The sequence below is a fragment of the Salmo salar genome, chromosome ssa03 (genome assembly GCF_905237065.1).
Source record: "Salmo salar chromosome ssa03, Ssal_v3.1, whole genome shotgun sequence".
Lineage (NCBI taxonomy): Eukaryota > Metazoa > Chordata > Actinopteri > Salmoniformes > Salmonidae > Salmo > Salmo salar.
In genome coordinates, this window is record NC_059444.1 from 81,324,284 (window position 1) to 81,337,237 (window position 12,954).

The 12,954-nt window shown below is 41.9% G+C and overlaps 2 protein-coding genes across 4 annotated transcripts in view; both read right to left on the reverse strand.

Moving 5' to 3' along the window:
• Positions 1 to 3,473, reverse strand: part of LOC106601792 (mitochondrial Rho GTPase 1-A) — a 55,552-nt gene extending 52,079 nt beyond the window's left edge. For all 3 annotated transcript variants that reach the window (XM_045715592.1, XM_045715590.1, XM_045715591.1), the window contains exon 1: positions 1,813 to 3,473. In XM_045715592.1, coding sequence (XP_045571548.1) covers positions 1,813 to 1,849 — 37 coding nt within the window. In that variant the 5' untranslated portion in view covers positions 1,850 to 3,473. The remainder of the gene's footprint in view (positions 1 to 1,812) is intronic.
• On the reverse strand, positions 2,648 to 12,063 carry LOC106606556 (arf-GAP with dual PH domain-containing protein 2). The gene is made up of 11 exons (XM_014202845.2): positions 11,793 to 12,063; positions 8,602 to 8,732; positions 8,181 to 8,272; positions 7,689 to 7,777; positions 7,120 to 7,232; positions 6,690 to 6,839; positions 6,184 to 6,267; positions 5,103 to 5,165; positions 4,898 to 4,975; positions 4,569 to 4,797; positions 2,648 to 4,265 (listed from the first exon to the last, which is right to left on the reverse strand). Exons 1-11 carry the CDS (start codon positions 11,878 to 11,880, stop codon positions 4,237 to 4,239), a joined length of 1,146 nt encoding a protein of 381 aa, XP_014058320.2. The 5' UTR covers positions 11,881 to 12,063; the 3' UTR covers positions 2,648 to 4,236.
• Positions 12,064 to 12,954: the final 891 nt, after the last annotated feature.

Genomic DNA, 12,954 nt, shown 5'->3' on the forward strand with positions numbered 1-12,954 from the left:
GTGGAGTCATGCGCGGCGTACAGGAGGGAACTAAGCACACACACCCCCAGTGGGGACCCGAATTGAGGGTCAGCGTGGCGGAGGTGATGTTGCCTATCATCACCTGGGGGCGGCCTGTCAGGAAGTCCAGGATCCAGTTGCAGAGGGAAGTGTTCAGTCCTAAGCTTGGTGATGAGTTTGGAGGGGACAAAGGTGTTGAACGCTGAGCTGTAGTCAATGAAAAGCATTCTCACATAGGTATTCCTCTTATTAAGGTGGGTGAGGGCGGTGTAGAGTGCAATTGGGATTGTGTCGGCTACAGATCTGCATACATTACAGACTGTTAGACTGATGTGTTGAGTGACTGAAGTGTGAAGATAAGAGCAGCTGGCAAGCATGAACAGGGACTAGTTCAGTGTTGGAGTGTCTTATTAAATTCCATGACTTGATTGAATCCAGCACCGTAGTGCACAGCCAGGGGACAGAGGGCTGCAGATACCGCACAGAGAGTTGCAGTTCTGATACGTTTTAACATGCATCCTTTTTTCCTACCATAACCATTGATCTAACACCAATGGAGGGGTTTTATCAAGCCGGGTTCAATTAGCCTGCAGTAGCTTTCACCCATATTATGTTGAGTCAGATCAGTGAATGGGCTCCTGCTTCAAGGGCGGTAGGACAGTTCATCAAGTTCAAGAACAGGGGCCAGCCTCTGCAGGTGCATGGAAAGGACTTGGACAAGGACACTTGACCTGTGTTTACAGTCTGGCTGCCCAATTCTGATCCTTCTACACTACTACTTGGTCTTTTGACCAATCAGATCAGCTCCTTTTCCAATAATTGGGAAAAGATCAGTAGTGGGCTGTCTGTGTAAATGCATCCTTGGTTGCTGAGTGATATCACCAACGTTAGCATACACACGTACGGTTTTGGCTGCCCTCTCAAGGGACCTGTCAGCAACGCCAAAGAGAATGTGTCTATGAGAATGTGTCAATGTAGGTCAGCCAGCTAGTTGCATCTGATAAACAGATGTGAGAAGAACACAGGGCAGAAAGGAGGACAACCAGCGTGTTGTCACAAGTTCCTTTAAAGGTCTCAGTTCTATCACATCCTACCCACGTTACCACAAAATGTGATCATTGACAATAGTCGCTCTCAAAACAAATGTAAATGGCATAGCTTAAAGATTGATGCATTGTGGATACGGGAGCAGATGAATGTACATTTGCAAAGTGCACTAGATGTGGCTATGGGGATTTGGGAGAAGTGTATTGTGGAGGCAAAAAGCTGCAAAGTGTCCAAATGGCTAAAATACACAGAACTGAGCAGAACCTGATTTCTACTGGTTCCGTGGAATTGAATGTCAAGCTGGCACAGTGTGCATGAGGACAGATCGATAATGCAAAGCGCATGCAAGGTTGAGTGAGTGTTCTATTGATACGATCCAAACCTACATTACTAGCTAGCTAGTTAAATACTGTGGCTACAAGTTACACCAAACATACTTTAAATAACTACAGCTACTGTGTGCGTATCACTAAGTGAACAAACCAACAGTCTTTATTAACTAGCCATTCAAATTTGACTGCGGCATTTGCTAGTTAGCGAGGTATTTTGTTGGCTAAACGTCTTCACAATGTCACATTGAATCAGTTCGATGCAATGGTATTCTTCGTTGTGCGGTCATTCAAGTACAAAACACAACCTAGTTGAACATTCGTATATACAGTGTATTTTGATTCATTGAATGTATTCGCGGAGTTAAGCTAGCATGCTAGCTAATTACTGTGTAGGCATCAAGCGCCAGTTATATTTAATGAATCAGCCACTTACGTTCCCCAACGAGTAATATCCTCACGTCCTTCCTCATATTTGCAACTGTTTTTTTATTCACAAATCAATAAAGTCTTTGTTCTTTCATAAATATCATTTATTCTTTCAGATGCCGCCCCACGGCAGTTTATCTAATGCCAGGCCTGCGCAGTTTAGACTACGCTGTCAAACTGTGATCGGCGCCTCTTTCTTTGTAGGACAAAACGGACGGAGGAATTTCTCCGTTAATTCGTTATCTTTTCTCTCGCTTCTTGTACAATTGAAGTTCCGCGCTCAACAGCGATACACATTCTTGTAAATGACATAATTGTTTAAAACGCTATATTCCTTTATTTTCAGTACTTTCATGACATTTTGCACGAAATATTTCAGACGCACACCTCCTCCCGCTGACCTCTAATACCCGGCAACTACGGCAAGTAGTAGCAGACAAACGCTGTCGAAACATAATAGACAACGCATCTGCTACCCCCTAGCGCTCATGTGGTGACATTGGCTTGGAATCCAAATGCAGTGGCTTGATTTGATTGTATTGTGAAATGATAGAGGAGGCAGGGATTCAATTGCTCTCAACTCAGAAAGACGCTGAGGGCTCGAATTGAGGAAGTATGTGAGGGTATGGCATACCCTTTGTTAAAGAAAAGGACTAAAAACATACCCTTCTAATACATACAGTTGTTATTATATATTATCACAGTTTATATTAGTAATCACAGTTGGTATTAGATATTATCCCAGTTGATATTAATTGTATAACATGTACGCACACTCACATTTACTTTCTCATAGCAACAGAATTTACCTGGCTTCACACATAAAACAAGTGCACACGGAACACCCAGCTCTGCCATTTTAATACGTACGGTTTGAGAATAACAATTTTACCTTCCATGCCGAGCAAGGCATCTAGTGTTTGTCCATCATTTGTGGTGAGACAGTACTGCCCCAGTTCGTTTTTCAACAATTCCAGTAGAACCATGTATCTGCATTGTACATAAACAACCCACAGTCCTAGACATTGTCCTCCAAGAAGTAATATATTTAGAGTCCTGCTGTCAGTAAAGGGGATACATTCAATGCAGTGATACTGGAAGTTCTCTTTATATACTGAACAAAAATAGAAACACAACATGTAAAGTGTTGGTCCCATGAGCTGAAATAAAAGATCCCAGAAACTTCCCAGATGCACAAAACACATATTTCTCTCAAATTTTGTGCACAAAGTTGTTTACATCCCTGTTGATGAGAATTTCAGATGTCTCAAGTTTTGAGGGAGCGTGCAATTGGCATGCTGATTGCAGGAATGAGCACCAGAGCTGTTGCCAGAGAATTGAATGTTACTTTCTCTACCATAAGCCGCCTTCAACGTCATTTTATAGAATTTGGCAATACATCCGACCGGCCTCATCTGTGGGATCATCTGAGGCCAACCACCCGGACAGGTGATGAAACTGTGGGTTTGCAAAACCGAAGAATTTCGGCACAAACTGTCAGAAACTGTCTCAGGGAAGCTCATCCGCGTGCACGTTGTCCTCACCAGGGTCTTGACCTGACTGCAGTTGGGCGTTCGTAACCGACTTCAGTGGGAAAATTCTCACCTTCGATGGCCACTGGAAAAGTGTGCTCTTCATGGATGAATCCCGGTTTCAACTGTACAGAGCAGATGGCAGACAGCATGTATGGTATCAGCGGACTGCTGATGTCAACGTTGTGAATAGAGTGCCCCATGGTGGCGGTGTGGTTATGATTTGGGCTGGCATAAGCTATGGACAATGAACACAATTGCATTTTATCGATGGCAATTTGACTGCATAGAGACTCTGTGACGAGATCCTGTGGCCCATTGTCGTGCCATTCATCCGCCGCCATCACCTTAAGTTTCAGCATGATAATGGACGGCCTCATGTTGCAAGGATATGTACACAATTCCTGGAATCCAAAAAAATCCCAGTTCTTCCATGGCCTGCATACTCACCAGCCAAGTCACTAATTGAGCATGTTTGGGATTTCTCTAGATCGACAGCATGTTCCAGTGCCCGCCAGTATCCAGCAACTTCGCACAGCTATTGAAAAGCAGTGGGACAACATTCCACATGCCAAAATCAACAGCCTGATCAACTTGTGAAGGGGATGTGTCACGCTGCATCAGGCAAATGGTGGTCACACCAGATACTGACTGGTTTTCTGTATCTGTGACCAATAGATGCATATTTGTATTCCCAGTCGTGAAATCCATAGATTAGGTCTGAATTAATTTATTTCAACAGACTGATTTCCTTATATAAACTGTAACTCAGTAAAATCTTTGAAATTGTTGCATGTTGTGTTTATATTTTTGTTCAGTTTAGATGATAGTCTTCAGAGTGGGTTTTGCAGCCAATGTTGGTGGAATCTCTCTCTTGGAAGTCAGCTCTCTCTCGAAAGTCAACTCTTCCCTCGGATGTTGGCTTCAGCTGAAACAAGACAAGCCAGAAAAGCGTACATTAGTTTATTCACCATATGGTGTATGAATATATACTATGTACAGTACGTGCATAGTGTGTGTGTGTGAGACAGGGGGTTGGTGGCTCCTTAATTTGGGAGGACAGGCTCGTGGTATAGGCTGGAGCGGAATCAGTGGCATGGTATCAAATACATCAAACACATGGTTTCCATGTGTTTGATGCCATTCCATCCGCTCCGTTCTGCCCATTATTATGAGCCGTCCTCCCCTCACGAGTCTCCTGTGGTGTGAATACTGGTGACACGGCTCTTACTGGTGTAGTCCTGGGGCTGCATGGGTTTAGAGATGACCTGTCTGAGGGCCTCCACCCACTCTCTCTGCTCCCTCTCCTGCTCACACATGAAGACAAACTGGCGGTCCGGCGTCTCCACTGTGACTCCACACCTCCACCTGTTGCCTCTGGTCCTTTTGGGAATGCACTCACTCACTGAGTAACCATTGGTCTCTGTGCCGATGAACACAACTCCCAGCTCCTCAGCATCCTGTAGTAAACAGACACACACACGTTGATAGTGTAGAGATTAGGATTCGAGTGACACACACACCCTTTTGAGATGATGAGGAGGTGGATTCCTTTCTTACCAGCTGGCTTTTGAAGTAAAGGAGCTTCCTGTCTTGGGAGTCCAAGATGAACCATCTCTTTTTGAACGTCTCCTTTTGCTTCCCAACAGATACACTTTAATGTCACCGTGTTCATAATGCGATTACATTGTAACAACCAGGTCACTTTACGTTTCTTCTATCTAATGTCATTATTTAGTATGATAATCACAAAGTAACTACCTACCATAGGACCGGTCTTCTCCATGTATCCTTCTTTGAGGTAGTTTCTGGTAATTCTAGTCCTCAACTGTCAGAATACACATAATGAAGAGGAATAAAGAAGAAGCATTTATAAGCATCAATTAATTTATTGCTAATTGCAACAGTAGTTATTGCTACGGTTGCTGAATATATCCTTAGGCACTAGGAACCACTGTCTGTTCTTTAGGAAATATTTATATCTAAATGTACTGGCATTCTGCAACATAAAACCAGGCCAATAGTTACTGGAAATACTATCTTGTGACACCCTCTCAAAGCTGAAACGTGTTGAACTTCCTCTAATGCATTGATTCATAGAAGTCTGTCTTCACATGGCATAACAACACTATAGTTTCACGTTTTATTAGTTGTATGTACAGGATACACATGGTATACACCGTCCAATGAAATGCTTACTTGCAAGTTAAGAAATAAGAAAATCTAAGAATAACAACATAGTAAATGGCTCAGTAGAATATAATAGACATTTTATCATAAGTATAATACAGGGATTTATAGTACGTTTACACCCTAAAGTGAATGGTCTACAGGGGACAATAAAAATACCAAATTCATGTGGGGGAGACATTGGTAGCCTCTGATTTGATGGAAATTGTCACGACTTCCGCCGAAGTTGGTCCCTCTCCTTGTTCGGGCGGCGTTCGACGTCACCGGCCTTCTAGAAATCGCCGATCCACCTTTCATTTTCCCATTTGTTTTGTCTCGTCTTCCCACACACCTGGTTTCAATTCCATCATTACATGTTGTGTATTTAACCCTCTGTTCTCCCCATATCCTTGTCCGGAATTGTTTATTGTAATGCTTGTGCACGTTATGCTGGTGTGTGACAGGTTTTACCCATTGATTTATTGTACTGTTAACGTTGGTTTTATTTATTAAACTGCGCCGTTGTAAATCAGTTTTTGCTCTCCTGCGCCTGACTTCTCTGCCGCCAGTACGCACCCCTTACATAAATAGAGATACTGTGCCGGTACAAACATGGTTGAAAAGAAGGGCATATACCAGAGAGAACTTTACTGAAATATAGTCTAACAAACACTTACCTCTTTATCACTTCCTGTGGGGTATGCTGTTTTCAGGTAGGCATAGCGAGCAGCTCGAATGGCATTGAACCAGTTGACAATCTCCTGAGCAGGGAAGACTAGTAAGCTTTACACACTGATATACAGCATAATCTGCTACAGGAGGACGCCATAAAAACTATCTCCAACCAACTGTGAATACAAGCAGATCAACAAAGATCTTAGACAAAAACCCTAACGAAAGCTTGTTTTGCAAAGTTGTAAATATTTTAGCATGGCTTCTTGCTCACTTATCCACTTCCTCATGTATTGGATGAGACCATGTGATGGCAAACGTCTTTCTCTAATCTCACCTGGTAGTACCAGGAGATCAGTTTGTGATTTATCAAACTCCTCTGTAGTTTTCACTTTCATAACAAACATATGGCAAAGGAGTTGTATAAAACACACAGTGACAGATCTTTGATCACCAGACTATACAAAAGCTACTCTATAATAAAGAGAGAAATACAGAGAGAAATGCCCACCTCTCCACTTTCGTGGTAGACAAAAAGACTTCTGGTGTGGCTGTCTTCCTGGTAGGTAATCTGTAGACCATGGGCGTGACCAATCTTCTCAGGTTGAAAGGTCACATTCACGTCCTTGATGGAGATGAGCGCTTTGGGCCCTTTGGACGGCTGAGGGCGCAGAGTGATGATGCGTACAATGCAAGCCCAGTGAAAACTCAACAATGTGGCTTAACTATTTGTAAGCCTGACTTGAGAGAGAACTGAACATATGTCAGTCAAATGATGTTAAGATTATTCACAAGTGAACCCCTGTAAATATTAGCAGAGCTATGGCACTGAACTCTTTTCACCTTTCAGTAGTCACACTTTCTAAGTATGTGACCATAAGCAGTTTAGAAACTTGGCCGTGCAGCAAAGCTACCCAGCATGTCAATGACCTCACACTTACATCCTCCTTGTTGTAGTAAGCCAGGGTGAATTCCTTCTCAGATAGAACAAACTTCCTTCTCTGAAACTGTCCCTTCTCCTTCCCCTTCTTCCACAGCATCCCTTCATAGAAACCTGGAATGGACCCAAAGAAGTGTACTCTTACATTTCCGTAACTCATCAATACATGTGGGTATGCCTCTCATGTCTCTGTGTGTGGTTTCACTCAAGTGAACGATGCTCTGCTGTAGGTCTACAGAAGTGTCAGTGTGACAAGAATAGGTTTTTCTTGTCTGTGTACGATGAATAAACTACATTGATCCTGCAAAATGCCTCACTGTGGACAATATTTCCATTTCAATGTATGTCATTTAGCAAACGCTTTTATCCAAAGTGACCTACAGTCATGTGTGCATACATTTGTCATGTATAGGTGGCCCTGGGAATCAAACCTACTATCCTGGCCATGCTCTACCAACTGAGCTACAGAAGACCACAATTAAAATAATACAGAAATATAGAAGAACTGAGGTTCTATGTGTTATAACATGTCATTTGAACGTCCACAGACAAGCAGTAAAGCCAGTTCACCTGTGGTGTAGGCCAGTGGAGGATACTTTGTCTCGCCGGTAAATTCCATCCTCTCATATTTTGCTCTTATCCACTGCTCCCTTAAGACGCTGGGGGTAAAAAGGATGAGATGTTCTAGTTTCACAGGCTTAACAGATTTTTTTGAGTCCACAGTTTGTCCTGCATTGTTTTAGACAGGGTAAATAGAAACCCTAAGTATTGTCCATTGCATTTATTTTTCTTAAACATTCAAAAGACAAATAATGTTTCATTGGGAGGGAGAGACAACAATTGACTGACTGGTTAAATGATTTATAATTCCATTGTCAGAAGTTCCACTTCTTTATTTTCTTTAACAATACAATCCTTTCCTTCCCCTTCCTACATTGGTGCGCACAGTCAGCATCCTTCAACTTCCCTAAATGCTGCCATTCGTTTGTACAAAAACGAATGCCTGGTGCCAAGAGCACTTGTCAGTGAAGTAGTGAAATGACCTGGGATGCCAACACTTACGCACAGTCTTCTTGCTGGGGCCGGTAGTAGAATGCTGGGACTGCTTTCTCATAGACGGCTCTGCCTGTGGCATTTCCATTGGTTTTCATGAACTTCGTTCACAAACAAACACCCCAAAAGAAGGAAATTGACAGAGGACATAAATACATTGTATTGATTAAGATTGCAAACCAAACCAGTATCCAAAGTGGTCCTCCAAGATGAGAACCAGGAGTGAAATTGTCATGTAGTGGTCACAAAACCTGGTCTTGAAGAGATACTGGTTGTGAAGGCTTTTATTCCACCCCAGCACAAAGTTAATGATAATTTGTTGATGGATTGATCTGGTTAGTGTTGGGCTGGAACGAGACACCTGAACACCCTGTAGATCTCCAGAACCAGGGTTGGTGTTGACCACTGCTGTAAGAGATCCATTCAGTACCTTCACTAGCTCGTCATCCCAGAAGTCGAGCCGTATGGATTTGACGCGGCTGATGTTGGACAGGTTGCGGTGCACTCCAGAGCAGTTCAGACACACAAACACACCCAGCTTATAGGACGCCCAGTCAGGATCTATACAGTGTATGCAGAGGACGGGAGGATCACCAGAAAGAGACAAGACTCTCAAGATCACTCAAAACTCATGGAAAAACAGACATCAAAGAATGAATGACCATCTCTGTGTGGTGTCACTTAGCACTGAAAATCACTGATATCTATCAAAATAGTCAATGGTGACCAGGCCGGTCCTGGCTATTCTGTCACCCTAGGCAAGACAAAAATATTGCTGCCCCTGCAAAACTAGAAATAGTACCAGTAAGCAAACTGACGTTGAAAAGATGTATTTTCCAGACGTTGAAATCAGGTTCATTTTTGGTTCTGAATGAAAGTTAAAAATATGTATTTTCCCGGATGTTGAAAACACGTATTTTCCAGGTGTTTGAAATCAGGTTCATTTTGAAAAGACATCATTTATAGATGTCTATGTTTGGGCCAAATCAACGCTTATCCAGGCCGGATCAAAAACCAACGTCCGTGGAAATCAAGGCCGGGCTGGACTGCACCAAAAAAACAACTGCTGGTCCGTGCTTACTGGGGTGTTGCCTTCCCTGTCCACCTGCAAAGTCATTTTATGAATGCCCATCCATGTGTTAGGCCCACCGTTTGTAAAACAGGCTGTTGCATTTGCTTTATTAGTCCTGATTCCTGTGACTAAACAATTTGGCTATTTAAGCTCTAAATATCAGCTACCTAACTTTATCAGGAGTTATCCTGAGCCTATTTGCAATGTGTTTACACCACAGGAGGTTGGTGGCACCTTAATTGGGGAGGATGGGTTCGTGGTAACGGTTGGAGCGAAATAGGTGGAATGGTATCAAATACAACAAACACATGGTTCCTTGTGTTTGATGCCATTCCATTTGCTCCATTCCAGCCATTATTGTGAGCGGTCCTCCCCTCAGCAGCCTCCACTGGTTTACACAGCAGGAAATGCAGAAGTATTTAATCAAAAACAAACTTGAAACCACTGATCATGACAATTTAGCCCCTATGGTGAAACTCCTGGATAGCAGTTGTAGCCTGATTATCCATTCCATATTGTCCATTTTACTTTGACCTGTCCTGTTTTTAGGATATTGTAATGAGCCTGTAAGGCCACCGAAACTCACATGTAGTTTGTTGACTAACATAAACATTCTAGGACGATTATTTCCCATAAAATAATCAAGTTGTCATTTATTTGGATGAACAGTGCACCCCAGCACTAACCGGAAACACACAAGCGCCTCTCGAAAAACTCTCCCTCAGCATGCCCCAGCGTCATCATCACATACAGAAACTAATTTGCATAACATAGGCTGAGAGACGCTCGAATGTGTACGCACATTACAACAGTGTGTCCATAAATTAACTTTGGAGTGCCTGAGTGCGCTCTGTGGGTGTGTTCGTAAATTCACTCTGGAGTGCCAGAGTGCACTCTGGGCGTTCGTAAATTCAAAGCATTGTCAGATTGTCTGTTCATAAATTCAGAGCGTTTCGCTCCCGGAGTGCACTGGCCGAGGAGTAGGGTTGATCCGAGCGTTCTGACCTCACAACTCAAGCTAACTTGGTTAGCTAGCCACTTCCAGACAAATGAGAAAACACCTCACTCTGGCAATTGTAAGGCTGTTTTCATGTTATCAAGAGCGTTGGTGACTAACTGTGCTGCTGGCAACAACTTAATAACTTGTTTTTGCTGATGTTTACTGACACCTGTCATATTCAACGTGTGTTGCTGATAAAAGGATTTATATGTCTGAGGTTTTGACTAAAGTATTCCACTCTGAAACCCTATAACTTTGTGAAATGTATTAGAATTATAAGTATTATTAATGTGTTAAAAACTATAATCCAATACTGTGTGTGAGTAGACTGTTTTAAGACGAAGACACTGTTACTATTTCAAAATGAGCAGGGCATAGTTGATAGGACAACCTTGTGAAAGGAACTGGAAAATGAGCCTCCCTAAGTTAGGGAGGGGAACAACGGCCCGAAAACGGCTAGGCTGGCAAAAGATAAGGAGACAGGTGGTCTGGGTACTGTGGAAAAATACAGCCGCCTAAAGCGGGGTGGAGTTCTCTACTGATGTAAGTTCATTTGTATGACGAAATGTGTAATATAAAAGGCTGTGTGCATCTAAAAGGATGTGTGTATCTCGTAAATAAACATCCTGATTATTGTAGGCTGGGTCTCAGTCTGTTACTTTCAGCCGGATCCTTACACCTTCTGGTATACAAACTGAGTAGTTAAATTGAAGTTCGGTTTAAATTGATAACTTAATTCCCGTAACAGTTGCGCGTTGGTAAATTCATGTTACTCTGCGCTCTGGCACACAGACGAGAATGCTCTGAAATGGAGTAGATCGCCAGAGTGAATTTACGAACGCACACCAATATGTTGGTTAACATGTCAGCACATTTTTTTTATTTGATTGGGCGTCATTTAGTTAGGCAATTTATCGGAGAAACCTGCATGATGTCTCACTACATTGTCATACCTTTTATCTCCAGCCTGTGGGCTACAGAAAAGGCCACATACCATTCTACCATATTGGCTACTGTATCTGCTACATGATTTATGTTAGATCGTTTTTTTGGACGGAAAGTTGGTGGACTATGGCAGCGATGCGTCTCTCCCACAGCACCCCAGAAAGGCGCGCTGGGAATGGACAAAGATAAATATTTTGCGCCCCTGCTTATCACAGAGCGGCATCAGCGCTCACCTAAAAATCCCATATGACACTGGTTGAGAGAAATTTACATTGTTTTGGGGAAGTATTACGTGCGTTTGTATGTGTTGTTGGAGATGCGTCTTGGTCAGTTTAACTCAGGAAATGACACCCTCTTCAATCTGCCGCCGTAGGCGGTCGCCTAATGAGCGGGCAAGCCTTGTCGAGTAGTGAGAAAGCAATGTCTACATGACACACACAAAAGCATTTACCCTACACATGACTATTTAACACTCCACACACATACAAGTCAGAACATGGGCTGATTTATTTAATGTGAACAAATAGTACACTCATTGGCAACTTCATCCCTAACTCATATCTTGAATTGACTAGGATTTAAATGGAACTACATTGTCACTCACCCGGCGCGCCACAGTCTGCGCATTGATTGTTTTCTGGCAGTTTCCCCAATTCCAGCAAAATCGTTTTGTTTCGGTCCTTGTTTGCCATTATTTTGCGAATATAAATCTGTATCGATTTTGGGAAATGTTTTGGTTAAATATGAGTGGTGTAATTAGCTGTTTACGTAACAAAATACAAATGTTGACGTTTCTGTGAGTTTGGACGAAAACTGGAACGTGTGTCCCAGTACGGTATGTAGGATCATGAGGAACGTAAAATGCTTGTGATTTTTATTTTGTAACCTCCCACTACAGAAATGAAAACATGACGCGGGTGGTTTTGTTTGATACGCTGCGTCTGCGGCTTGTTACACGTGTCCTTTTTTATTTCCAAGTTGTATTATTAATTTACCAAAAGATGTAAACAATACAAAAATATTTCATAATCATTTCTGTTACATTAGATTGTGTTGTGATCAATCTAACCCGACTTGATTCATGTTTATATATCTAAAAAGACATCCTACCCAATGATTTATATATATATATATATACACACACTGACAGAAGCCGCTGTTTTGAAGCAACTGCGCCTCCATCTTAGCATTCCCCCCACCGTTATACTTTTGGGGGGAGCTATAAAAATCTATTTACCCATGTTTACATTTGTTTTTGACATGTTTATTCTATTGCAGACACCTTAATACAAATGTTTAAATTATATGTAAGCTAAACATTAAAGAAAAAAAATATTAAAACATTTTCCTTAAAGTATAACTTTTAGAAAGTACTGTTTCAGTTAAAACAAAAAAAATAGTCTCTAGGTATTTTGCCCATGAAACATTTAAATAAAATACTGTTGAATTTAATTCATTCCTAAGGACTGCTTTTCTGAGGAGTGCCAATATGGCCGATTTGTGGCCAATACAAAGCATCCACAATCCAGAGTTTATATACACATCACTGATCCTACCCTGCAATTAGATAATGAAGCCATTGTAATTCATGAGAGAATAACACTTTAGACTGGTGAAGTGTGGGGGATTTATATTATATGAACAGTAAAAAAGTGATATGATGTGCTTTAACAGGATTGTGTAGTTTAACAAAAAACAGCCTTTTAAACTGACAATTTCTACAAGTGTATTTCTACAAGTATGTTATTCAAATCTTACAAATGATC

Excerpts from the sequence above, each read along its gene's own strand:
- LOC106606556 (XM_014202845.2), bottom strand. The coding sequence starts at position 11,880 with ATGGCAAACAAGGACCGAAACAAAACGATTTTGCTGGAATTGGGGAAA. Across the intron at positions 8,733-11,792 it reads CGCAGACTGTGGCGCGCCGG|ATCCTGACTGGGCGTCCTAT; the intron begins GTGAGTGACAAT and ends TACACTGTATAG. Across the intron at positions 4,798-4,897 it reads TTTACTTCAAAAGCCAGCTG|GATGCTGAGGAGCTGGGAGT; the intron begins GTAAGAAAGGAA and ends TGTTTACTACAG.